At 53.7% G+C, this 27,989-nt stretch overlaps 1 protein-coding gene across 1 annotated transcript; it reads left to right on the forward strand.

The window, feature by feature from the left end:
• Positions 1–9,980: 9,980 nt before the first annotated feature.
• LOC147098154 (uncharacterized) lies at positions 9,981–27,950 on the forward strand. Its single transcript, XM_085970835.1, has 6 exons — positions 9,981–10,227; positions 10,878–11,157; positions 11,475–11,698; positions 23,576–23,672; positions 26,750–26,831; positions 27,674–27,950. Exons 1-6 carry the CDS (start codon positions 9,981–9,983, stop codon positions 27,914–27,916), a joined length of 1,173 nt encoding a protein of 390 aa, XP_085826961.1. The 3' UTR covers positions 27,917–27,950.
• The last annotated feature ends 39 nt before the right edge of the window (positions 27,951–27,989 follow it).

Here is a 27,989-nt window from a genome sequence, read left to right on the forward strand (position 1 = left end):
ACAGTGCAGCGATCCGTTAGTCCTGCCCCACCGACAGTGCAGGGCTCCCTTCGGACTGCCCCTCCGACAGTGCAGCGCTCCCTCAGTATTGCCGCCCCGACAGTTCAGCACTCCCTCAGTACTCCCCCTCCAACAGTGTGACGCTCCCTCAGTACTGACCCTCTGACAGCGCAGCACTCCCTCAGTACTGCCCGTCCGACAGTGCAGCACTCCCTCAGTACTGCCCCACCGACATTGCGGAGCTCCCTCAGTACTGCCACTACGACAGTGCAGCGCTCCCTCAGTACTGCCCGTCCGACTGTGCAGCACTCCCTCAGTACTGCCCGTCCGACAGTGCAGCACTCCCTCAGTACTGCCCCTCTGTCTGGGCGGCGCTCCCTCAGTACTGCCCCCCCGACATTGCGGAGCTCCCTCAGTACTGCCACTCCGACAGTGCAGCACTCACTCAGTACTGCTCCTCCGATAGTGCGGCGCTCCCTCAGTACTGCCCCTCCAACAGTGCAGCACTCCCTCAATACTGCCCCTCCGACAGTGCAGCACTCCCTCAGTACTGCCCCTCCGACAGTGCAGCACTCCCTCAGTACTGCCCCTCCAACAGTGCAGCACTCCCTCAATACTGCCCCTCCGACAGTGCAGCACTCCCTCAGTACTGCCCCTCCAACAGTGCAGCACTCCCTCAATACTGCCCCTCCGACAGTGCAGCACTCCCTCAGTACTGCCCCTCCGACAGTGCAGCGCTCCCTCAGTACTGCTCCTCCGACAGTGAAGCTCTCCCTCAGTACTGCCTCTCCGACAGTGCAGCGCTCCCTCAGTACTGCTCCTCCGACAGTGCAGCACTCCCTCAGTAGTGCCCCTCCGACAGTGCAGCGCTCCCTCAGTACTGCTACTCCGACCGTGCAGCACTCCCTCAGTACTGACCCTCCGACAGTGCAGCGCTCCCTCAGTACTGCTCCTCCGACCGTGCAGCTCTCCCTCAGTACTGCCCGTCCGACAGTGCAGCACTCCCTCAGTACTGCCGCCTTTCAGTGCAGCACTCCCTCAGTACTCCCCCTCCAACAGTGTGGCGCTCCCTCGGTACTGACCCTCTGACAGCGCAGCAATCCCTCAGTACTGCCCGTCCGACAGTGCAGCACTCCCTCAGTACTGCCCCCTTTCAGTGCAGCACTCCCTCAGTACTGCCCCTCAGACAGGGCAGCACTCCCTCAGTACTGCCCGTCCGACAGTGCAGCACTCCCTCAGTACTGCCACTCTGTCTGGGCGGCGCTCCCTCAGTACTGCCCCCCCGACATTGCGGAGCTCCCTCAGTACTGCCACTCCGACAGTGCAGCGCTCCCTCAGTACTGACCGTCTGACAGTGCAGCGCTCCCTCAGTACTTCCACTCCGACAGTGCAGCGCTCCCTCAGTACTGACCCTCTGACAGTGCAGCGCTCCCTCAGTACTGCCCCTCCGACAGTGCAGCACTCCCTCAATACTGCCCCTCCGACAGTGCAGCACTCCCTCAGTACTGCCCCTCCGACAGTGCAGCACTCCCTCAGTACTGCCCCCTTTCAGTGCAGCACTCCCTCAGTACTGGCCCTCCGACAGGGCAGCACTCCCTCAGTACTGCCGCTCTGTCTGGGCGGCGCTCCCTCAGTACTGCCCCCCCGACATTGCGGAGATCCCTCAGTACTTCCACTTCGACAGTGCAGCGCTCCCTCAGTGCTGACTCTCCGACAGTGCAGCACTCCCTCAGTACTGCCCGTCCGACAGTGCAGCACTCCCTCAGTACTGTCCCTCCGACAGTGCAGCACTCCCTCAGTACTGCCCCTCCGACAGTGCAGCGCTCACTCAGTACTGCCCCTCCGACAGTGCGGCGCTCCCTCATTACTGTCTCTCTGACAGTGCAGCACTCACTCAGTACTGCCCCTCCGACAGTGCAGCACTCCCTCAGTACTGTCTCTCTGACAGTGCAGCACTCACTCAGTACTGCCCCTCCGACAGTGCAGCGCTACCTCAGTACTGCTCCTCCGACCGTGCAGCTCTCCCTCAGTACTGCCCGTCCGACATTGCAGCACTCCCTCAGTACTGCCCCTCCGACAGTGCAGCACTCCCTCAGTACTGCCCCTCCGACAGTGCAGCACTCCCTCAGTACTGCCGCTCTGTCTGGGCGGCGCTCCCTCAGTACTGCCCCTCCGACAGTGCAGCACTCCCTCAGTACTGCCGCTCTGTCTGGGCGGCGCTCCCTCAGTACTGACCCACCGACAGTGCAGCACTCCCTCAGTACTGCCCGTCCGACAGTGCAGCGCTCCCTCAGTACTGTCCCTCCGACAGTGCAGCACTCCCTCAGTACTGCCCCTCCGACAGTGCAGCACTCACTCAATACTGCCCCTCCGACAGTGCAGCGCTACCTCAGTATTGCTCCTCCGACCGTGCAGCACTCCCTCAGTACTGCCGCTCTGTCTGGGCGGCGCTCCCTCAGTACTGACCCACCGACAGTGCAGCACTCCCTCAGTACTGCCCGTCCGACAGTGCAGCGCTCCCTCAGTACTGTCCCTCCGACAGTGCAGCACTCCCTCAGTACTGCCCCTCCGACAGTGCAGCACTCACTCAATACTGCCCCTCCGACAGTGCAGCGCTACCTCAGTACTGCTCCTCCGACCGTGCAGCTCTCCCTCAGTACTGCCCGTCCGACATTGCAGCACTCCCTCAGTACTGCCCCTCCGACAGTGCAGCACTCCCTCAGTACTGCCCCTCCGACAGTGCAGCACTCCCTCAGTACTGCCGCTCTGTCTGGGCGGCGCTCCCTCAGTACTGCCCCTCCGACAGTGCAGCACTCCCTCAGTACTGCCGCTCTGTCTGGGCGGCGCTCCCTCAGTACTGACCCACCGACAGTGCAGCACTCCCTCAGTACTGCCCGTCCGACAGTGCAGCGCTCCCTCAGTACTGTCCCTCCGACAGTGCAGCACTCCCTCAGTACTGCCCCTCCGACATTGCAGCACTCGCTCAGTACTGCCCCCTTTCAGTGCAGCACTCCCTCAGTACTGCCCCTGCGACAGTGAAGCGGGGACCTCAGTACCGCCGCTCCGACAGTGCAGCACTCCCTCAGTACTCCCCCTCCAACAGTGCAGCGCTCCCTCAGTACTGACCCTCTGACAGTGCAGCGCTCCCTCAGTACTTCCACTCCGACAGTGCAGCGCTCCCTCAGTACTGACCCTCTGACAGTGCAGCGCTCCCTCAGTACTGTCCCTCCGACATTGCAGCACTCACTCAGTACTGCCCCTCGGACAGTGCAGCACTCCCTCAGTACTGCCCCTCCGAAAGTGCAGCACTCCCTCAGAACTGCCCCCTTTCAGTGCAGCACTCCCTCAGTACTGCCGCTCTGTCTGGGCGGCGCTCCCTCAGTACTGCCCCACCGACATTGCGGAGCTCCCTCAGTACTGCCACTCCGACAGTGCAGCGCTCCCTCAGTACTGACCCTCCGACTGCGCAGCACTCCCTCAGTACTGCCCGTCCGACAGTGCAGCACTCCCTCAGTATTGCGCCTCCGACAGTGCAGCACTCCCTCAGTACTGCACCTCTGTCTGGGCGGCGCTTCCTCAGTACTGCCCCCCCCCCGACATTGCGGAGCTCCCTCAGTACTGCCACTCCGACAGTGCAGCGCTCCCTCAGTACTGACCGTCTGACAGTGCAGCGCTCCATCAGTACTGTCCCTCCGACAGTGCAGCACTCACTCAGTACTGCTCCTCCGACAGTGCAGCACTCACTCAGTACCGCCACTCTGTCAGTGCAGCACTCCCTCAGTACTGCCACTCCGACAGTGCAGCACTCCCTCAGTACTGCCCCTCCGACAGGGCAGCACTCCCTCAATACTGCCCGTCTGACAGTGCAGCACTCCCTCAGTACGGCCCCCTTTCAGTGCAGCACTCCCTCAGTTCTGCCCCTGACAGTGCAGCACTCCCTCAGTTCTGCCCGTCCGACAGTGCAGCACTCCCTCAGTACAGCCCCTCTGTCAGTGCAGCATTCCTTAGTACTGCCCCTACGACAGTGCAGTGCACCCTCAGTACTGCCTCTCCGACAGTGCAGCGCTCCCTCAGTATTGCCCCTACGACAGTGAAGCTCTCCCTCAGTACTGCCTCTCCGACAGTGCAGCGCTCCCTCAGTATTGCCCCTCCGAAAGTGCAGCGCTCCCTCAGTACTGCCCCTCCGACAGTGAAGCGCTCCTGCAGTATCGCCCCTCCAACAGTTCAGCGCTCCCTCAGTACGGCCCTTCGACAGTGCAGCGCTCTCTCAGTACTGCCCCTTCGACAGTGCGGCAATCCCTCAGGACTGCCCCTCCGACAGTGCAGCGCTCGCTCAGTACTGCCCCTCCGGCAGTGCGGCACTCCCTCAGGACTGCCCCTCCGACAGTGCAGCGCTCCCTCAGTACTGACCGTCTGACAGTGCAGGGCTCCCTCAGGACTGCCCCTCCGACAGTGCAGCGCTCCCTCAGTACTGCCCCTCCGACAGTGAAGCGGGACCTCAGTACCGCCGCTCCGACAGTGCAGCACTCCCTCAGTACTGCCCCTCCGACAGTGCAGCGCTCTCTCAGTACTGCCCCTCCGACAGCGCGGCACTCCCGCAGGGCTGCCCCTCCAACAGTGCAGCACTCCCTCAGTACTGCCCCTCCGACAGTGCAGCACTCCCTCAGTACTGCCCCTCTGTCTGGGCGGCGCTCCCTCAGTACTGCCCCCCCGACATTGCGGAGCTCCCTCAGTACTGCCACTCCGACAGTGCAGCGCTCCCTCAGTACTGACCGTCTGACAGTGCAGCGCTCCCTCAGTACTTCCTCTCCGACAGTGCAGCGCTCCCTCAGTACTGACCCTCTGACAGTGCAGCGCTCCCTCAGTACTGTCCCTCCGACATTGCAGCACTCACTCAGTACTGCTCCTCCGACAGTGCGGACATCCCTCAGTACTGATCCTCCGATAGTGCGGCACTCCCTCAGTACTGCCCCTCCGACAGTGCAGCACTCACTCAATACTGCCCCTCGGACAGTGCAGCACTCCCTCAGTACTGCCCCTCCGACAGTGCAGCACTCCCTCAGTACTGCTCCCTTTCAGTGCAGCACTCCCTTAGTACTGCCCCTCCGACAGGGCAGCACTCCCTCAGTCCTGCCCGTCCGACAGTGCAGCACTCCCTCAGTACTGCCCCTCCGACAGTGCAGCACTCCCTCAGTACTGCCTCTCTGACAGTGCAGCACTCCCTCAGTACTGCCCATCCGACAGTGCGGCACTCCCTCAGGACTGCCCCTCCAACAGTGCAGTGCTCCCTTAGTACTGCTCCTCCGACAGTGCTGCACTCCCTCAGTACTGCCCGTCCGACAGTGCAGCACTCCCTCAGTACTGCCACTCCGACAGTGCAGCACTCCCTCAGTACTGACCCTCCGACAGTGCAGCACTCCCTCAGTACTGCCCGTCCGACAGTGCAGCGCTCCCTCAGTACTGCTCCTCCAACCTGCAGCACTCCCTCAGTACTGCCCCTCCGACAGTGCAGCGCTCCCTCAGTACTGCTCCTCCGACAGTGCAGCGCTCCCTCAGTAGTGCTCCTCCGACAGTGCAGCGCTCCCTCAGTAGTGCTCCTCCGACAGTGCAGCACTCCCTCAGTACTGCCCCTCCGACAGTGCAGCGCTCCCTCAGTACTGTCCCTCTGACAGTGCGGCACTCCCTCAGTACTGTCCCTCCGACAGTGCAGCACTCCCTCAGTACTGCCCCTCCGACAGTGCAGCACTCCCTCAGTACTGCCCCTCCGACAGTGCAGCGCTCCCTCAGTACTGCTCCTCCGACAGTGCAGCGCTCCCTCAGTACTGACCCTCCGACAGTGCGGCACTCCCTCAGTACTGCTCCTCCGACAATGCAGCGCTCCCTCAGTAGTGCTCCTCCGACAGTGCAGCACTCCCTCAGTACTGCCCCTCCGACAGCGCAGCGCTCCCTCAGTACTGTCCCTCCGACAGTGCAGCACTCCCTCAGTACTGTCCCTCCGACAGTGCGGCACTCCCTCAGTACTGCCCCTCCGACAGTGCAGCGCTCCCTCAGTACTGTCCCTCCGACAGTGCGGCACTCCCTCAGTACTGTCCCTCCGACAGTGCAGTGCTCCCTCAGTACTGTCCCTCCGACAGTGCAGCACTCCCTCAGTACTGCCCCTCCGACAGTGCAGCACTCCCTCAGTACTGCCCCTCCGACAGTGCAGCGCTCCCTCAGTACTGCCCCTCCGACAGCGCAGCGCTCCCTCAGTACTGTCCCTCCGACAGTGCGGCACTCCCTCAGTACTGTCCCTCCGACAGTGCAGTGCTCCCTCAGTACTGTCCCTCCGACAGTGCAGCACTCCCTCAGTACTGCCCCTCCGACAGTGCAGCACTCCCTCAGTACTGCCCCTCCGACAGTGCAGCGCTCCCTCAGTACTGCTCCTCCGACAGTGCAGCGCTCCCTCAGTACTGTCCCTCCGACAGTGCGGCACTCCCTCAGTACTGTCCCTCCGACAGTGCAGTGCTCCCTCAGTACTGTCCCTCCGACAGTGCAGCACTCCCTCAGTACTGCCCCTCCGACAGTGCAGCACTCCCTCAGTACTGCCCCTCCGACAGTGCAGCGCTCCCTCAGTACTGCCCCTCCGACAGCGCAGCGCTCCCTCAGTACTGTCCCTCCGACAGTGCGGCACTCCCTCAGTACTGTCCCTCCGACAGTGCAGTGCTCCCTCAGTACTGTCCCTCCGACAGTGCAGCACTCCCTCAGTACTGCCCCTCCGACAGTGCAGCACTCCCTCAGTACTGCCCCTCCGACAGTGCAGCGCTCCCTCAGTACTGCTCCTCCGACAGTGCAGCGCTCCCTCAGTACTGTCCCTCCGACAGTGCGGCACTCCCTCAGTACTGCTCCTCCGACAGTGCAGCGCTCCCTCAGTACTGCTCCTCCGACAGTGCAGCTCTCCCTCAGTACTGACACTCCGACAGTGCAGCACTCCCTTAGTACCGCCCCCCCCCCCCCCGACAGTGCAGCACTCCCTCAGTACTGCTCCTCCGACAGTGCAGCGCTCCCTCAGTACTGCCCCCCCGACAGTGCAGCACTCCCCTGGAGTGTCGGCCTGGACTATTGGGTTTGAGTCTCTGGAGTGGGACTGGAACCCACAACCTTCTGTCTCAGCGGGACAGTCTAGTCACTGTTGTAATGTAGTAGACGCAGCAGCCAATTTGCACAGAGCAAGCTCCCACAAAGAGCAATGAGGTAACTGAGGAGATTTAATGTAACGTTGGCGGAGATCTCCGAGAACATGACGAGCCAGTGCTCCCTGAGCTACCCAATACTGTTAATTCACGGGTTTTTAAGTGAAAGTGCATTAAGCGCAGTGACAGACACGCCACCAGGCCTGAAAATAGGGAGGTACTTTCTCTTACCTAGTTACCCACAGTTCTCGTATGATCCTTGTAAAAGCACTTTCTCTCGCGGGCTGTGAATTCTATTTGAACTGATCTAATAGGATCCATTCTCTGTGTGTTAGGTTTCACAGATAAACCCACGATATTGCCGGCTGAATTTATTGCAGGAAAGCGTGTGAACGTAAGCTGCACCTTCAACACCACGTGCAAGGGCACAGCGCCTGCCTTAACCTGGGTCAATCCCACTGACATACCCGGGTCAGTCTCAAACAGTGTAACTCAGCACGGCGTCACTCTGACATATACTACTGTCCTGAGCCTGATCCCATCACTCAAACACCACGGACAAACTCTCACCTGCAGAGTCAGTTATCCATCTGTTTCATCAGAGCGGACCCTCGCACTAACTGTGCAATGTAAGTACGGACATTATTAATTCTACATTACCCGTAATAGTCTACATTGCACACAGCAAGATCCCACAAACAGCAATGAGGACCAGATCATCTGTTATTTACTGATAAATATTGGCCAGGACAACGGGGAGAACTCTTCTTTCAATAATGCCAGGGGATCTTTTACATCCACCTGAGAAAGACGCGGAGTACTGCCCCTCCGACAGTGCGGCGCTCCCTCAGTACTGCCCCTCCGACAGTGCGGCACTCCCTCAGTACTGCCCCTCCGACAGTGCGGCACTCCCTCAGTACTGCCACTCCGACAGTGCGGCACTCCCTCAGTACTGCCCCTCCGACAGTGCGGCACTCCCTTAGTACTGCCCCTCCGACAGTGCGGCACTCCCTCAGTACTGCCCCTCCGACAGTGCGGCACTCCGTCAGTACTGCCCCTCCGACAGTGCGGCACTCCCTCAGTACTGCCCCTCCGACAGTGCGGCACTCCCTCAGTACTGCCCCTCCGACAGTGCGGCACTCCCTCAGTACTGCCCCTCCGACAGTGCGGCACTCCCTCAGTACTGCCCCTCCGACAGTGCGGCACTCCCTCAGTACTGCCCCTCCGACAGTGCGGCACTCCCTCAGTACTGCCCCTCCGACAGTGCAGCTCTCCCTCAATACTGCCCCTCCAACAGTCAGCACTCCCTCAGTACTGCCCCTTCGACAGTGCGGCTCTCCCTCAATACACCCCCTCCGACTGTGCAGCGCTCCCTCGGTACTGCCCTTCCGACAGTGCGGCTCTCCCTCAATACTGCCCCTTCGACAGTCAGCACTCCCTCCGTACTGCCCCTCCGACAGTGCAGCTCTCCCTCAGTACTGCCCCTTCGACAGTCAGCACTCCCTCAGTACTGCCCCTCCGACAGTGCAGAGCTCCCTCTGTACTGCCTCTTCGACAGTGCAGCGCTCCCTCAGTACTGCCCCTCGACAGTGCAGAGCTCCCTCAGTACTGCCCCTCCAACAGTGCAGTGCTCCCTCAGTACTGCCCCTCCGACAGTGCAGAGCTCCCTCAGTACTGACCCTGTGACAGTCAGCACTCCCTCAGTGCTGCCCCTTCGACAGTCAACACTCCCTCAGTACTGCCCCTCCGACAGTGCAGAGCTCCCTCAGTACTGCCCCTCTGACAGTCAGCGCTCCCTCAGTATTGCCCCTCCGACAGTGCAGAGCTCCCTCAGTACTGCCCCTTTGACAGTCAGCACTCCCTCAGTACTGACTCTCCGACAGTGCAGAGCAGCACGGTGGCATAGTGGTTAGCACTGTTGCCTCACAGCGCCAGGGACCCGGGTTCGAATCCGGCCTTGGGTGACTGTCTGTGTGGAGTTTGCACATTCTCCCCGTGTTTGCGTGGGTTTTCTCCAGGTGCTCCAGTTTCCTCCCACAGTCCAAAGATGTGCGGGGTTAGGTTGATTGGCTATGATAAAAATTGACCCTTAGTGTTAGGGGGATTAAATACGTGGGGTTACGGGGATAGGGTGGGATATGTGTTGGTGTAGGGGTTACGGGGATCGGGTGGGATATGTGTCGGTGCAGGCTCGATGGGCTGAAATGGCCTCTATCTGTACTGTGAGGTTTCTGTGATTCTGTGATTCTGTGATACTGCCCCTTTGACAGTCAGCACTCCCTCAGTACTGACTCTCCGACAGTGCAGCGCTCCCGCAGTACTGACCCTCCGACAGTGCAGCACTCCCTCAGTACTGCCCTCCGACAGTGCAGAGCTCCCTCAGTACTGCCCCTCCGACAGTGCAGAGCTCCCTCAGTACTGTCCCTTCGACAGTCAACACTCCCTCAGTACTGCCCCTCCGACAGTGCAGAGCTCCCTCAGTACTGTCCCTTCGACAGTCAGCACTCCCTCAGTACTGACCCTCCGACAGTGCAGAGCTCCCTCAGTACTGTCCCTTCGACAGTCAGCACTCCCTCAGTACTGACCCTCCGACAGTGCAGAGCTCCCTCAGTACTGTCCCTTCGACAGTGCGGCGCTCCCTCAGTACTGCAGTAAAGTGTCGGCCTGGATTACGTGCTTTGTGATGAAGGAATTAATATCACACCTTTCACGGTCTCAGGATCTCTCAAAATGCTTCTCAGCCAATGTAAGTTAAATGACCTTTATTTGTTTTTAGATGCACCACAGAATCTCTCAATTACTTCTCTTAATATGAGTAACGATTCAGCGATCAATATAAAGGAAGGGAATTCTACCACCATACTCTGCTCTGTCGAGAGCTTCCCAGCTTCTAACCTGACGTGGCGACATCTTGGTGTCACAATGAACAGAACAAGTTCCAACAACGAGCTGTGGTTGGACTTTCCTCATGTTACATCCAGGGTCACTGGAGACTATCAGTGTGTGGCGGAGAATGAACATGGAGCTGTGGAGAGGACCATAACCATCACTGTGGAATGTGCGTTTACAGATACTTCTACATCTCTCCAACTACAAACAAATGAATATCCATGGGAGACTGTGGAAGTTACCATGTCTGTGCCACACATCCTGCACACGCCCAAACACACACATACACGCTCTGCCTCTCTACCACTCGCTCCTCCTGTTAGACGCCTCTTGAACCTACCTCTTTGACCAAGTTTTGGCCACCTGTCCTAATATCTCCTTATATGGTGTCAAATGTTGTCTGAGCATCTTAAGGAGGAGAGAGAGTGGAGAGGTTTATGGAGGGAATTTCAGGGCTCAGGGCCCAGGTGGCTGAAGGCCCGGCTGCCAATGGTGGAGTGAAGGCAATAAGGGATGGGCAAGAGGCCAGAATTGGCGGAACGCAGAGATCTCGGAAGGTTGTACGGCTGGAGGTGATTACAGAGATAGGGAGAGGGGCGAGGGCCGTGGAGGGGTTTGAACACGAGGATTAGAATTTTAAATTCGAACCATTGCTGGAGCCAATTGAAGTCAGCGAGAACAGGGGGTGATGGGTGAGTGGGACTTTGTATATGGGGCAGCAGATTAGGACAAGCTACAGTTTACGGAGGATGGAAGATTGTAGGGCCGGCCGGAATAGCATCCGAATTACCGGCTGACTATTCTCTGGTCTTGTTCCAGATCCACCCAAAGAGACGAAAGTGGCCATCAGTGGAGTCACGGGCGGAATAAGAGAGGGAAGCAACATCACGTTAACCTGCTCCAGCGAAAGCATCCCCCCAGCATCGAGTTACACCTGGTTCAGGATCGACAGAACCACGATCGTCCAGTTAAACACAATTGCTCGGTCCATCTACCTCAGTCACGTAACACGGGAGAATGATGCCTGCTTCTACTGTACAGCGAGGAACCAACTGGGTATCGGCAAGTCCACCATTGTACACCTGAGTGTGGAATGTAAGTAGTTTACTCTATCAGTCTCTTATTAAAGCTCAGGCACTTCCTGTCTGTAAAAAGCTTATTTCCTGTCATCACATTTCCAGTGTCCAATTTTCTAATAATAACTGCCTGTGTAAACGTCACGCTGTAATTACACACTCCCACCAGTAAGCAATTAAAGTCGACGATGCTCAGGAGGCCAGAATTGGAGGAGATCAAAGAGGAGGTTACAGAGATAGGGAGGGGCGAGGTCATGGAGGGATTTGAAAACAAGGATGAGAATTTTAAAATCGAGGCGCCCGGACAGCTCACCTGGCACCTCCCTCTTGCCAACGTCAGTGGCAACCAAACACGCGGCAACTTCGTGGCGAGGCAGATCAGTGACGGTCAACTGGTGACTGGCTCCCTGATCCTGAGGGTGAGGAGGGTGAAGAGGGTGAGGAGGGTGAGGAGGGATCGTGAGGGTGAGGAGGGTGAGGAAGGTGAGGAGGAAGCGATGATCTTCTACTCACTTAGAAACCGGCACCGAGAAGCCATGTTCAAGGTGTACCTGTGGGTCAAAGGTGGGAGCATTTTTCGGGATCGCTTTCCATTCTGCCGGTTAAGGGGAGATTTAATAGAGGTGTTCAAAATCATGAAGAGTAGATAGGGAGAAACTGGAGGTCGATTAATATTACATCTTTAGATATTACACATATAGGAATAACATATATAAATGTTATATCTATAAATGTTACATAGAAAAGGAAGATTGCATTTATATGATGCTTATATAGTCCCAAAGCACTTTACAGTCAATGATGTACTTTTGAACCTTAGTCACTGTTGTAATGTAGCAAACATAGGGAAAAATTCGGTTGTTTGCGCCACCCATTAGCACCTAAAGAGGTCGAGAAGTGGGGCGCTAACCAACTAGCGCCCGGGCGTAGCAAACCCTGCGCCTCTTCCCAAATTGAGCGGACATTTAGCGCCGGCGCTAAACCGTTGCACCCGCTCACCGGCGCACGCAGATCATGACGTCATTTCAGTGTGCAACGCCGTTGGTGCGCCCCAGACCGGAAATTCAGTGGCGCCCCCCTCCGTTCCACCTGGCACTACCAAAGACAGGTTACCTGGAACGTTCCCCAGTCGCTGTCGGGCTGGGGGGGTGCTATTTAAAGGGGACTCTTCCTGGATTATTAGTGTTAGCCATTTTTGGACCACACCTTCTGTGAGAGAGAGAGAGAGAGAGAGTTGCTCAGAGACAAACGGAGAGCCATTCCTGCAGTGAGCCAGCGCTAGCTGAGGAACTTTAGCCTTCTGAACATAACTTTGCAGTTGGTAAGCTTCTCAACCGGCATAACTTTCAGTGCACACTTACTATGGGGGCTGCATTGCATGGGAACGTCATCCTTCTCAATCATATTGACAGGGCACAGAGACACAGGGATAGCGTGGCAGGCATGGCCAGACGGAGGAGGGCCAACAGACGTCGCCACACGAGACCTTACGTTGCCAGGGTTTTCCGCCAACAGTTTTCGTATATCAACATGTCTGAGGAGCAGTGTTTCCGAAGGATTCGCTTCAGTAAGGAGGTGGTCACTGAGCTCTGCCACCTGCTTCAGCCAGATCTGCAGCCTCAACTAAGGTGCAGGACATCTCTGTCGGTGGCTGTGAAGATCACTGTGGCTCTAAACTTCTATGCCAGCGGCTCCTTTCAGGCCGCTACTGTGGAAATTGCCAATATCTCACAGTTCGCGGTGCATTGCTGCATCCGTCAAGTGACTAATGCCCTCTTTAAAAGGAGACGGCAGTACATCTCTTTCCCAATGACCCCGGACAAGCAGCAAGAGCGCGCAGAGGGCTTCGCAAGGATAGCGGGCTTCCCCATGGTGCAGGGCGCCATTGACTGCACGCATGTGGCTTTGCGGGCGCCTCTAGAGAATGTGGAGGATTTCTGCAACCGAAAGGGGTTCCATTCTATGACTGTGCAGCTGGTCTGTGACCACCGACAGCTGATACTCGCTGTCAATGTCCCCTTTCCAGGCAGCAGCCACGACGCCTTCATCCTGCGCCAGACTTCTGTGGCAGACCTTTTCGAAGTCCCGGCTCACCCAGGAGGCTGGATCTCAGGGACAAGGGATATCCTCTGTGCCCCTGGCTGATGACCCCGCTCCATTCGCCCAGCACCCCTGCTGAAGAACGTTACAATGAGAGCCATCAAGTGACCAGGAACATCATTGAGCACACAATCGGCGTGCTGAAGCAACGGTTCTGCTGTCTGGACCATTCCGGAGGAGCCCTTCAGTACTCACCTGAGCGAGTCTCCCACTTCGTGGTTGTGTGTTGCATGCTGCATAACCTGGCAATCCTCAGGACCCAGCCAATGCCACCAGACATTGAAGCACCAGCAGTGGAGGAGGAGGAAAAGGAGGAGGAGCACCAAGACGGGAGGGAGGCACAAACTGCAAGGGCCGCCCGTCAGAGGCTTATAGCAAGTCGCTTCTAGGCCCCGCTGAGGGAATGCTTTCTGCCATTCCAAGAACATGAATGGAACCGTTCTGCTACCCCTAAGCTGGTTAAGGCAACAATTTGTGCAAAGAACAGACATGGACATTGTGAATAAATAAACTTCTTTATTTAACAAAATGTGTATCCTTCCTACATGACAAAGCAATGGAAACAAACAGCAAAACAAACAGACTGCCACATAACTGTCTCTCACACCCTGGAGACAATGTCCAAAACATAACCAACATTCAGACCAGCATCCTCGGCCTTGAATGAAAGAAATAACATAATTTAGCAGCGCCTCCTACTTTTTGCCCCTCGATGGTGATCTGCTTCCCTTGCAGAATTGCCCCCTTCCCGCCCTGTAGCTCCTCCGTAATGGGACCCCAGTGGCTGCAACAAGGCTGGGGGAGGCCTGCTGACTGTCCAAAACTGAGACCGCAGATGCCCTTGAGGTATGGCCTGGACCAGCTCTGGGCCTGGAGGGCCTGGCTGCTGACTGCTCCAACCCCGCATGGGCGGAAGCAGTCTGTCCTACAGGTGGTGGCAGCTGCAGTGGAGAAGTGCCAGTGGTGGCATCAGGAATGCTGTCATCCTGAGAGCGGACAGCAGCTCCCTGGTTGGCCGACACACTGGCACTCTGACGGGGCAGCACCGCAGCATGCGCAGCAATCGGCTGGTGCACAGATTGCTGGCCTGCTGTGGCACGGCGAGGGCCCCGGGGAATCCTGCCTGATCCAGCGAGGGTGGCAGGAATCAGTGCTCGCATGGCCTCAATCTGCGTCTGCATGAGACCAGCCACTGACTGCGTGGCAGCACTCAGCACTTGCGTGGCAGGTGCCAGTGCTTCACCAAAGTCCTGGAGAATGCTTGCCAGTGCTGCGCCGAAGTCCTGGATACTCCTTGCCAGTGTCTCGGTGGAATTGGGCATCCTTGCCACTGCAGCCATGAGCTCAGTGTGCCTCAGCCCAGCCTGGGCACTCATTTCTGCGAGGGCACGCACCTCTTCTGCGTTCTGTGCAGCAGCACTCGCGGCCCGACTCGCCCTCCGGGGAGATGGCCCCCGAGCTTCCCTACCCCCCTCGCGTTGCTGCAGGCCGCTGGGTCCTGGAGCTGCATCCTCCTCAGACCATTCGCCCCCGCTCCCCTCCAGGGACGGTGTCTCTCTAGTCTGGACATGGGCTGGCTCGCCTGAGGGTGGTACGGATGGTCCGGCTTCCTCCTCCTCCTCGCCTCCAGAGTCACTCGCGCTGGCAGCTTGAGGGCCCGCCTCCCGAGCTGGTGATGCAGCATCTGAAAGCAGGGAGGTTCAAGAGTGGCTTTAGCGAAAGGACAGGGTGGCAGCAAGGGATGCATGAGTGCTGCAATGCTCTGAGTTGGCTCGAGAGTGAAAAAGCATGCTGGTGTGGGGAACAAGTGGAAGGAGAGAGGTCAAAAAGTTGATGACCTTACCATTGCTGTCCACAATGGGGTCGGCATCTCCAGAGGCGACGGGGCCAATCATCCGGCTTGCCACAATCCGATGGACTCGCTCCTCCAGGTCTGTGAGGGTCTGCAGGTGAGGCCGGCCTCCTCCGGTCCGATGCTGTTGCCTTCTATTATGGGCCAGCTTGGCCTGCAAGAGAAAGGACGGGGTGTAATGAAACCTGGAGCCCTGATCTGGGGTGACATGCCTCCCATGGTCGATTACCCCTTACATTATGCTGCCCTGATCTGGGATGACATGCCTCCCATGGCCGATTACCCCTTACATTATGCTGCCCTGATCTGGGATGACATGCCTCCCATGGTCGATTACCCCTTACATTATGCTGCCCTGATCTGGGATGACATGCCTCCCATGGTCGATTAGCCCTTACATTATGCACAGAGTTGAATGTGCGTGTGTGTTTCCAGAGAGGGCCATGGGTGCTGGATGACAGCTGGCCATTGGGGCTTTGCACGCCCTCTGGCCATAAAGTGAGGTCCAGATGGAGGGATGAAGATGATTCTGAAAAAGGCACTCACTCTGACAACCCGAGTGAGGTCGTTGAACTGCTTCCTGCATTGCACAGGAGTCCTGGGAACCATGCTGCTGGAGGTGGCTCTGTGGGAAACCTCCCTCCAAGCTCTGCGATAGTCGCTGTGTTGAGGCCTCCTGCCATTCTCTGGGTAGAGTACAGATCGCCTGCGCTCCACCGCGCCAACCAGAGCATCCAATGCCCCCTCGCTGAAGCGCTGTGCTCTCTCCCTGGCCCTCTCCATGTTCAGGCAGTTGTCGATGCCACAGGTAGGTTACCGCCGAGTTTGAGGCCTACGAGGCGCAGGGTGCAGCTGGAGATGATAATCGATCCGCCCCTTTAAGAGCTGGCCGGCACCAGCGTGTCTGGCTGAACTCGATAATTGACAGCACCTGCGCTGCGCCCGCCCGCGGAGAAATTGCGTCGCGCCGCCGGGTTAGCGCCTTAAGACTGTCGTGCAGCGCCTGACTTAGCGCCGCAATCACCTTCAGGGGTGCAGCTACCCAATATCGCTCAAAGTGGTGATAAATTGCGCCTGGCGCTAAACTTTGCGCACCGCCAATACTAGCGCCCCAAACGGGGCGATACCGAATTTCTCCCCCATAGAGTCATAACAGCACAGGAGGATGATATTCGGCCCATCGAGTCCGTGCCGGCTCTCTGTAGAGCAATCCAGTCAGTCCCATTCCCTCGCTCTATCCCCGTAGCCCTGCAAGTTTATTTCCCTCAAATGCCTATCCAGTCTCCCCTTGAAAACATTGAGTGTCTCCGCCTCCACCACTTGTCGGCAGTGAATTCCAGGTCCTCACCACTCGCTGCGTAAAAAAGTTTTTCCTCACATCCCCCCTGTATCTCTTGCCCAAAACCTTAAATCTGTGTCCCCTAGTCCTTGTACCATCAACTACTGGGAACAGCCTTTCTCTGTCTAGCCTATCCAAACCCATCATAATCTTGTACACCTCGATCAAATCACCCCTCAACCTCCTTTGCTCCAAGGAGAACAACCTCAGCTTCTCCAACCTGTCCTGGTAGCTAAAATCCCTCATCCCTGAACCATTCTGGTAAATCTCCTCTGCACCCTCTCAAGGACCTACACATCCTTCCTAAAGTGTGGTGACCAGAACTGGACGCAATACTCTAGTTGTAGCCTAACCAGAGCTTTATAAAGGTTCAGCATAATGTCCCTGCTTTTGTACTCAATACCTTGATTTGGGCTTCAGCACAAGATCCCATATGCTTTGCTGACCACTCTCTCAATATGTCCTGCCACCTTCAGGGACCTATGCACATTAACTCCCAGGTCCCTCTGTCCCCGAACACTCTGTAAAACTGTGCCATTAAGTGTATATTGCCTCTCCCTGTGCCTTCTGCCAAAATGCATCACCTCACACTTCTCTGTATTAAATTCCATCTGCCACTTGTCTGCCCATTCTGCTAGCCTTTCTATGTCCTGTTGCAGTCGATTGGTATCATCCTCACTGTGTGCCACACCCTCAAGTTTGGTGTCATTGGCAAATTTAGAAATTCTACTCTGTATTCCAATATCCTGGTCATTTATATATATCAAAAAAAGCAGTGGTCCTAGCACTGACCCTTGGGGAACACCACTGTCTACCATCCTCCAGTCTGAAAAACAACCATTTACCACAACTCGCTGTTTTCTGTCCTTAAGCCAATTCCTTATCCACTGCCACTGACCCACCTATTCCATGAGCCTCAATTTTGTTAACCAGCCTTCTATGTGGTACTTTGTCAAATGCCTTCCTAAAATCCATGTAGACAACATCCATTGCATTCCCTTCATCAATCCTCTCTGTTACTTCATCAAAAAATTCAATTAGATTAGTCAAACATGATCTGCCTTTTGCAAACCCATGCTGGCTCTCCTTAATTAGTTTAAACCTCTCCGAGTGCCTGTTAATTCTTTCCCTGATTATTGTTTCTAAAACCTTACCCACCACTGATGTTAAACTGATTGGCCTGTAGTTACTAGGATTGTCCTTACACCCTTTCTTGAACAAGGGTGTCACAGCACGGTGGCGTAGTGGTTAGCACTGTTGCTTCACAGCGCCAGGGACCCGGGTTCAAATCCGGCCTCGGGTGACCATCTGTGTGGAGTTTGCACATTCTCCCCGTGTTTGCGTGGGTTTCCTCCGGGTGCTCCGGTTTCCTCCCACAGTCCAAAGATGTGTGGTTAGATTGATTGGCTATGATAAATTGACCCTTAGTGTTAGGGGGATTAAATACGTGGGGATAGGGTGGGACATGTGTAGGGGTTACGGGTATCGGGTGGGATATGTGTCGGTGCAGGCTCGATGGGCCGCAATGGCCTCTATCTGCACTGTGGGGTTTCTGTGATTTCTGAGTTGCCACTTTCCAATCCTCTGGCACCTCCCCTGTACCTATGGAAGATTGGAAGATTATGGCAAGCCCTTCTGCTATCTCCACTCCCACTTCCCTTAGCAACCTGGGATGCAAGCCATCCAGACCAGGTGACTTATCCACTCTAAGCAGATCCAGCCTTTCCAGTACATCCTGCCCATCAATTTTCACCTCATCCATTACCTCTACCATCTCCGCTTCAGCATCCTCTACCTTAGTAAACACCGATGCAAAGTACTGATTAAGTATTCTAGCCTTGCCCTACGCTTCTAAGCATGCATCGCTTTCTTTGTCCCTAATAGGCCCCACCCTGCCTCTTCCTACCCGCTTACTATTTACATGCCTGTAGAAGATTTTTGGGTTCCCTTTAGGTTAATTGCCATTCTACTCTGATATTCTCTATTTGCCAATCTTATTTTCATCTTCACTTCCCCTCTCAATTTATTGTAATTGGCCTGGTTCTCACTTAAAGAATTCACCTGACATGCATCATACACTCTTTTTTTGTTTCATCATCTTCTCTATCTCCCTCGTCATCCAAGGAGCCCTTGCTTTGGTTCCGCTACCTTTCCCTCTCATTGGAATGTACCTAACCTGTACCTGAAACATCTCCTCCTTAAAGATAACCCATTGTTCCGTTACAGCTTTTCCTGTTGATCTTTGGTTCCATTTTACCCTGGCTAGATCCCCTTTCATCCCATTGAAGTTAGCCCTCTTCCAATTTAGAAGTTCTACTTTAGATTGTTCTTTGCTCTTCTCCATTACTAATCTAAACCTTATGATACGATGATCAGTCTTACCCAAGTGTTCTCCCAGACACTTGGTCCTTGGCCCACCTCATTCCCCAGCACCAGAACCAGCAATGCCTCCTTCCTAGTTGGGCTGAGAACATACTGGTCAAGGAAGTTCTCCTGAACATATTTCAGAAATTCTCCCCCCTCCTTTCCCTTTACCCTAACATTATCCCAATCGATATTTGGGTAATTAAAGTCCCCCAATATCACCACTCTATAGCTCTTGCATATCTCTGCGATTTCCCTGCAGATTTGCTCCTCTACCTCCCCCTCACTATTTGAAGGCCTATAGAATACCCCCAATAGCATGATCAGACCCTTTTTGCTCCTCAACTCTAACCAAATGGATTCTGTCCTTGTCCCCTCAACAACATCCTCCCTTTCCAACACTACAATGTCTTCCTTAATAAAGAATGCCACCCCACCTCCCTTTTTCCCTTCTCTATCTTTTCTGAACACCATTATCCGTGAATATTAAGTGCCCAGTCCTCACCATTTTTAAGTCACGTTTCCGTTATTGCCACAACATCATATTCCCACATGGCTAATTGTGCTTGAACTGCCCAATAAATCATTACACAACACTTATATACCGGTGTGGTCACCACCGGTATTACAGTATACAGCAGCCAAGATAAAGTAGTGCATCTCTTAAAATAGTTCTCTTAAAGGTGGAACGGTTACATACACCACACTCTCCATGATGTCCTTTACCCTGGCACCAGGGAGGCAACGCACCATGCAAGACTCACAGTGACACTTACAGAAACGCCTGTCTGTTCCCCTAACCATGAAATCTCCTATAACGACTGCATTTCTACACTTTGCTGCTCCCCCCTGTGCAGGCCCTTGCCCATTGGTGCCATGGTCTGGACTGCACTCCTTCACGGTGTCGTCATTCCCAGCAGTCTCCAATGCGTACAACACCCCGAAGACTCCTGCACTTCCAGCCTCTTCCTACTCTTTCAGATGGCCACCCATTTACTATCCTGAACTCTCTGTGCCTGTGGGGTGGCCACCTCCTGGAACATACGGTCCAGGAAACTCTCAGCCTCCTGGATGCGCTGCAGCAACTCCATATCCTCAAATTTGCACACAGCAAGATCCCACAAGCAGCAATGTGATAATGATCAGATAATCTATTATTTTAGTGATGTTGGTTCATACATAGATATTACGTATATAAGGTGGTTTACTAGTATCCCTTGAGGGAAAGAAACATAGATACATAGATACATAGAAGATAGGAGCAGGAGTAGGCCATTCGGCCCTTCGTGCCTGCTCCGCCATTTAATGAGATCATGGCTGATCCTTTAATTCAGTATCCCGTCCCCGCCTTCTCTCCGTAACCCTTAACCCCTTTTGCCCGTAGAAATATATCTAATTCCCTCTTAAATATATTTAATGAGCTGGCATACACTGCCCTCTGTGGCAATGAGTTCCACAGGTTCACCACTCTCTGAGTGAAGAAATTCCCCCTCATCTCTGTCCTAAATGGTTTAGCCCTTATCCTTAAATTATGTCCTCTAGTTCTGTTCTCACCCGCCAAGGGAAACATTCCTTCTGCATCCAGTCTGTCTAGACCTGTCAGAATTTTATACACTTCTATGAGGTCCCCTCTCAATCTTCTAAACTCCAGTGTGTACATCCCTAAACTACATAGTCTCTCCTCATAGGTCATTCCCGCCATTCCTGGTATCAGCCTGGTGAATCGCCGCTGCACCCCCTCCATGGCAAGAACATCCTTCCTCAGATGAGGCGACCAAAACTGTACACAGTACTCGAGGTGTGGTCTCACCAGTGCCCTGTACAGCTGCAGCAAGGTATCCCTGTTCCTGTATTCTAACCCTTTTGCTATGAAGGCCAGCATACCGTTTGCCTTCTTGACCGCCTGTTGCACCTGCATGCTCGCCTTCAGTGACTGGTGTACAAGAACACCCAGGTCTCTCTGTACTTCCCCCTCTCCCAATCTATTGCCATTTAAATAATAATTTGCCCTCCCGTTCCTGCACCCAAGGTGGATAACTTCGCACTTGTCCACATTATAGTGCATCTGCCATTTATCCGCCCAATCGCCCAGTCTGTCCAAATCGCTCTGGAGCTTCCTGGTCTCTTCCTCTGAGCCCACCCCCCCTCCTAGTTTAGTGTCGTCTGCAAATTTGGAAATGCTGCATCCGACTCCCTGATCCAGGTCATTAATGTAAATTGTGAACAGCTGGGGGCCCAGGACAGATCCCTGTGGTACCCCACTTGTTACTGCCTGCCATTCAGAAAATGAGCCGTTTATTCCAACTCTCTGTTTTCTATCTGACAGCCAGTTCCCTATCCACGCCAAAACTTTCCCCTTTATCCCATGAGCCTCAATTTTCCATGCTAATCTTTTATGTGGGACCTTATCGAAGGCCTTTTGGAAGTCCAGGTACACCACATCTACTGGCTCTCCCCCATCTATTCTACCAGTTACTCCCTCAAAAAATTCCAATAGATTAGTCAAGCACGATTTACCCTTTGTAAATCCATGTTGACTCTGTCCTATCCTGTCCCCATTTGCTAAGTGCTCCGCTATTTCATCCTTAATGATGGACTCCAGCATTTTGCCCACAACTGATGTAAGGCTTACAGGTCTGTAATTACCTGCTTTTTCCCTACCCCCCTTTTTGAATAGTGGGGTAACGTTAGCTACCCTCCAATCCATCGGCACTGTTCCCGAGTCTAATGAATTCTGAAAAATCATCCTTAGTGCATCCGCTATCTCTAGGGCCACCTCCTTCAGTACCCTAGGATGCATGTTATCAGGCCCTGGGGATTTGTCCACCTTCAATCCCTTTAGCTTCCTTAACACCATATCCTTAGAGATATTGATTTGCGTCAGTTCCTCCTTTGCCAATGTCCCTATTTTTCCCGATATCCCAGGGAGGTTTTTTGTGTCTTCCTTCGTAAAGACTGACCCAAAGTATGCATTTAGTTGATCTGCCATTTCCTTATTTCCCATTATATATTCCCCCGTATCTGACTGCAATGGACCAACTTTGGTTTTCACCAGTCTTTTCCTTTTGATATACTTATAAAAGCTTTTGGAGTTAGTTTTTATATTTTCCGCCAGCTTGTTTTCGTAAGCTATTTTGCCCCTCTTGATTATGCCCTTTGCCCTCCTTTGCTCTATCTTAAACTGTTCCCAATCTTCCGCTCTGGCGCTTTTTTTGGCTATTTTATACGCCCTATCTTTGGATTTTATGCTGTCTCTAATTTCCCCTGTTATCCACGGTTGAGTCACCTTTTTAGATTTCCTTTTATGCCAGATTGGTATAAACAATTTTTGCAATTTTGTCATTCTATCTTTAAATGTTTGCCATTGTTTATCTACCTCCAGTCCTCCCAGGAACGTTGTCCAATCAGACCTACTCAGTTCCTGCCATCTTTACCCAGTCTGGGCCTATATGTGACTCCTGTCCCACACCAATGCGCCTGACTCTTAACTACCCTCTGAAGTAGCCACTCAGTGTGTATCAACCCAACTAGCAGTGGTTCAAGAAGAAGTTCCACCACCACCTTCTCAAGGGGCAACCATGGATGGGCAATAGATGCTGGCCTTGCCAGAGGCGCCCACATCCCAAGAATAAACAGTCAAAAATTGAGCGAGTGTATCACTTCTTGAGGTACATCAGACCTCCGTCAACCTCCGTTGCCTCCAGTCTAGATCGAAGCTCATTCCATCCTCTGTCGTTGAATTACAGTATGCAGACGACGCTTGCGTCTGCGCTCACTCGGAGGTCGAACTCCAAACCATCGTCAACACCTTCACCGAAACGTACGAGAGCATGGGCCTTACACTAAACATCCGTAAGACAAAGGTCCTCTACCAACCTGCCCCCGCCACACAGTACTGCCCACTGATTATCAAAATCCACGACAAGGCCTTGGACAACGTGGACCACTTTCCATACCTCGGGAGCCTACTGTCAACAAGGGCAGACGTCGACGACGAAGTCCAACACCGCCTTCAGTGTGCCAGTGCAGCCTTCGGTCGCCTGAGGAAGACAGTGTTTGAAGACCAGGACCTCAAACCCGGCACTAAGCTCATGGTCTACAGGGTAGCAGTGATACCTGCCCTGCTGTATGCCTCAGAGACATAGATCATGTACAGCAGGTACCCCAAAACACTGGAGAGGTACCACCAATGCTGCCTCTGCAAGATCCTGCAAATCCATTGGCAGGATAGGCGCACCAACGTCGGTGTTCTTGCATCTCCAGCATCGAAGCTTTGACCACGCTCGATCAGCTCCGATGGACGGGTCACATTGTCCGCATGCCCGATACGAGACTCCCAAAACAAGCGCTCTACTCAGAGCTCCGGCACGGCAAGAGAGCCCCAGGTGGGCAGAGGAAACGCTTCAAGGACACCCTCAAAGCCTCCTTGAAAAAGTGCAACATCCCCACCGACACCTGGGAATCCCTGGCCCAAGGCCACACAAAGTGGAGGAGAAGCATCCGGGAAGGAGCTGAACACCTCGAGTCTCTTCGCCGGGAGCAAGCGGAAGCCAAGCGCAGGCAGCGCAAGGAACGCACGTCAACCCAAGCACCCGACCCACCCGCCCCTTCAACCACCGTCTGCCCCACCTGTGACAGAGACTGTAGGTCCCACATTGGACTCATCAGTCACCTGAGAACTCATTTTTAGTGTAGAAGCAAGTCATCTTCGGTTCCGAGGGACTGCCTAAGACATCAGAGCACCATTCCAAAACTGTACTGCAGTAATTAATGGCTGTTTTTACAGGTAGAGACGCCAATGAATGGAAAGTAGGATTGCTTGTGGCTGGGATCATGTTGAGTGTTGAACTGGCTGGATTCCTAATCTTCAAGTACGTGAGAAAGTAAGTGTGAAGGTTTAACTTTGTTTTTTTATCAAAGTCTTTACTTCAATCTTCTCTTCTTAAATCAATGACTGATTCCCACTGGTTCAGCGCCTGACGCCACTCATGTAAGTGGTCCCTGTGTCCCCTATGATCTGGAGTGCGTCTTTCACGACCTAGTATCTAGGAGAATGCTAATGAGACTCAGAGATCCCTCACTATGCATGCTAGCTGCTGGACTGCATCAGGTCACCTTGTGATTCGATAAAACCACGGTGAATACACTCTGATAAACAATTGTCTGTGGAGCACTTTGGGGTTTCCCAAGAATGTGAATAAATAACGACACATTTGTATGTTCTATCTTTCACTCTCTGATTTAGATTCACAGGGATGATACCAGAACTGAGAGGTTATAATGATCAGAAAGGACTGAACGGGCTTGAAAAGTGATGGCTAAGGGGTGATCTGATAGAGGTCTTTAAGATTAGGAAGGGACTCGATAGGGTTGGCGTAGAGAAGATGTTTCCATTTGTGGTGGAGTCTTTAGATTAGAGGTCATAGAAACATAGAAACATAGAAACATAGAAGATAGGAGCAGGAGTAGGCCATTCGGCCCCTCGAGCCTGCTCCACCATTCAATGAGATCATGGCTGATCATCCAAATTCAGTACCCTGTCCCTGCCTTCTCTCCATATCCCTTGATCCCTTTAGCCTTAAGAAATATATCCAACTCCTTCTTGAATATATTTAATGAAGTGGCCTCTACTGCCTTCTTTGGCAGAGAATTCCACAGGTTCACCACTCTCTGAGTGAAGAAATTCCTCCTTATCTCTGTCCTAAATGGCTTACCCCTTATCCTTAGACTGTGACCCCTGGTTCTGGACTCACCGACCATCGGGAAAATCCTTCCAGCATCTAGTCTGTCTAGTCCTGTTAGAATTTTATAAGTTTCGATGAGATCCCCTCTCATTCTTCTAAACTCCAGCGAGCACAAGCCCAATCGACCCAATCTCTCCTCATACGTCATTCCTGCCATCCCAGGTATCAGCCTGATGAATCTTCGCTGCACTCCTTCCATGGCAAGAATATCCTTCCTCAGATAAGGCGACCAAAACTGCACACGATACTCAAGATGTGGCCTCACCAAGGCCCTGTACAACTGCAGCAAGACATCCTTGTTCCTGTACTCGAACCCTCTTGCTATGAAGGCCAACATACCATTTGCCTTCTTAACCGCCTGCTGCACCTGCATGCTTACCTTCAGCGACTGGTGCACAAGGATGCCCAGGTCTCGTTGCACTTCCCCTTCTCCCAATCTATTGCCATTTAGATAATAATCTGCCTTCCTGTTTTTGACACCAAAGTGGATAACCTCGCATTTATCCACGTTATATTGCATCTGCCATGCTTCTGCCCAATCACCCAACCTGTCCAAATCATACTGGAGTTTCTCGGCATCCTCCTCACAGCCCACCCAGCTTTGTGTCGTCTGCAAACTTGGAGATATTACATCTAGTTCTCTCGTCCAGATCATTAATATATATTGTGAATAGCTGGGGTCCAAGGACCGATCCCTGCGGTACCCCACTAGTCACTGCCTGCCACTCGGAAAAAGAGCTGTTTATTCCAACTCTTTGCTTTCTGTCTGCCAACCAGTCATCAATATAAGATAGTCACTAATAAATCCAAGAGGAAATTCAGGAGAAACTTCTTTACCCAGAGAGTGGTGAGGATGTGGAACTCGTTACCACAGGGAGTGTTTGAGGCGAATAACACAGACACATTTAAGGGGAAACCAGATAAACACATGATGGAGAAAGGCGGTTAAGAAGGCAAATGGTATGTTGGCCTTCATAGCAAGAGGGTTCAAGTACAGGAACAAGGATGTCTTGCTACAGTTGTACAGGGCCTTGGTGAGACCGCACCTTGAATATTGTGTGCAGTTTTGGTCGCCTTACCTGAGGAAGGACGTTCTTGCCATGGAAGGAGTGCAGCAAAGATTCACCAGGCTGATACCTGGGATGGCAGGAATGACGTATGAGGAGAGATTGTGTCGATTGGTCTTATACTCACTGGAGTTTAGAAGATTGAGAGGGGATTTCATCGAAACCTATAAAATTCTGTCAGGCCTGGACAGACTAGATGCAGGAAGGATGTTTCTGATGGCCGGGGAGTCCAGAACCAGGGGTCATAGTCTAAGGATAAGGGGTAAGCCATTTAGGACTGAAATGAGGAGGAATTTCTTCACCCAGAGAGTGGTGAACCTGTGGAATTCTCTGCCACAGAGGGTGGTGGAGGCCAGTTCATTAAATATATTCAAGAAAGAGTTGGATATATTTCTTAAGGCTAAAGGGATCAAGGGGTATGGGGAGAAAGCAGGGACTGGGTACTGAATTTGGATGATCAGCCATGATCTCATTGAATGGCGGAGCAGGCTCGAAGGGCCGAATGGCCTACTCCTGCTCCTATCTTCTATGTTTCTATGAATAGAAGGATATGTTGATAGGGTTAAATGAAAGAGGGGCGGGAGGAGACTCTTGTGGAGCATAAACACTGACATGGACCAATTGGGTCAGTTAAAGGGAGATTTAACAGAGGTGCTCAAAATCAAGAGGGGTTTTGACAGAGTAAATAAGGAGAAACTGTTTCCACTGGCAGGAGGGCCGGTAACCAGAGGACACAGGTTTATGGTCATTGGCAAAAAGCCAGCGGGGTCGATGAGGAGCAATATTTTTACGTTGTGAGTTGTTATGATCTGGAATGGACCACCTGAAAGGGCGGTGGATGCAGATTCAATACTAACTTTCACAAAGGGATTTGGATAAATACTTGAAGAGGAAAAGGTTGCAGGGCTATGGGGAAAGAGCAGAGGGGAATTTGGACTAATTGGAGAGCTCTTTCAAAGAGCAGGCACAGGCACGATGGGTCGAATGGCCTCATTCTGTGCTGTGTGATCCGATGACTCAATGTATGTGGACAGAAGTGATTTAAAGAGAGAGTCCAGTAGTTGTTGTAGCGTTACAGTGGGGTCTGGGCCTGCCCTGCACTGACAGTCTGATATATGATAATCACAACACGATATTCTGCTATTTCAGGAGAAAGGCAGCGACTGAGGAGAGAGCTTCAGGGACCAGTGACATTGCAATGGCCTCCAGTCCACTCCCCGAGAAGCACCAGGTACAGCAGCTGTTTGCACTTAGTCCAAAGCCTCAATCTCAGCGTGCAGACAAAACGTGTCGGAGATTCCCAGTTAGGTTGTCAATGAATTGCTGCCTATGGTGTCAGCCGTGGCTCCGTGGGTTTAGCTTTCTCTCTCTCTCTCTCTCTCTCTCTCTTTTGCCTCTGAGTCTGAAGGTCGTGGGTTCGAGTCCCACTCCAGAGACTTGTGCCCCATAACCCAGGCCGACACTCCCAGTGGCTGTACAGAAGTAGTGCTGCACTGTCGGAGAGGCAGTACTGAGGGAGCGCTGCACTGTCGGAGGGGCAGTACTGAGGGAGCGCTGCACTGTCGGAGGGGCAGTACTGAGGGAGCGCTGCACTGTCGGAGGGGCAGTACTGAGGGAGTGCTGCACTGTCGGAGGGGCAGTACTGAGGGAGTGCTGCACTGTCGGAAGGGCAGTACTGAGGGAACGCTGCACTGTCGGAGGGGCAGTACTGAGGGCGAGCTGCACTGTCGGAGGGGTAGTACTGAGGGAGCGTTGCACTGTCAGATGGGCAGTACTGAGGGAGCACTGCACTGTCGGAGGGGCAGTACTGAGGGCGAGCTGCACTGTCGGAGGGGTAGCACTGAGGGAGCGTTGCACTGTCAGATGGGCAGTACTGAGGGAGCACTGCACTGTCGGAGGGGCAGTACTGAGGGCGAGCTGCACTGTCGGATGGGCAGTACTGAGGGAGACTCCGAGGCGAGAGAGGGCTACCCACTGAGCCATGGCTGACACTAGCAGGTCTATGCAACAATTTAACCTTATCAGCCCCGAGATATGATGTGAGAATGTCTTGTGCTTCCATTTTCTTTGTAGGGTTCGCAGAGCGCCGTGGTTGTTGACACCTGGAACACAACCAGTGACGTAACTAGCAAGCCGAAGACACCAGCTCCCCAGAATCTCTCTGAAGGTGCGGCGGGAGGAGATGCTGGACATGGACAACCCGCCAAGTACGAGGACCTTCTGTATGCCAACATCAACTTCTTGAAGCTGCCCAGTGGTGACAGGACTGTCCACAGTGGCGAGGACACGGAATACGCAGAGATTAAATTCCAGTGAAACTAATTGTGAAACGGGGAGAGGGGTCAGAGGTGAGGAGGTGAGGGGTGAGGGAGGGTTTGAGTTTCATTGC

This window comes from Somniosus microcephalus, chromosome 30 (assembly GCF_052327205.1).
Source record: "Somniosus microcephalus isolate GS21.2 chromosome 30, FLI_Smic_1.0, whole genome shotgun sequence".
Taxonomy (NCBI): domain Eukaryota; kingdom Metazoa; phylum Chordata; class Chondrichthyes; order Squaliformes; family Somniosidae; genus Somniosus; species Somniosus microcephalus.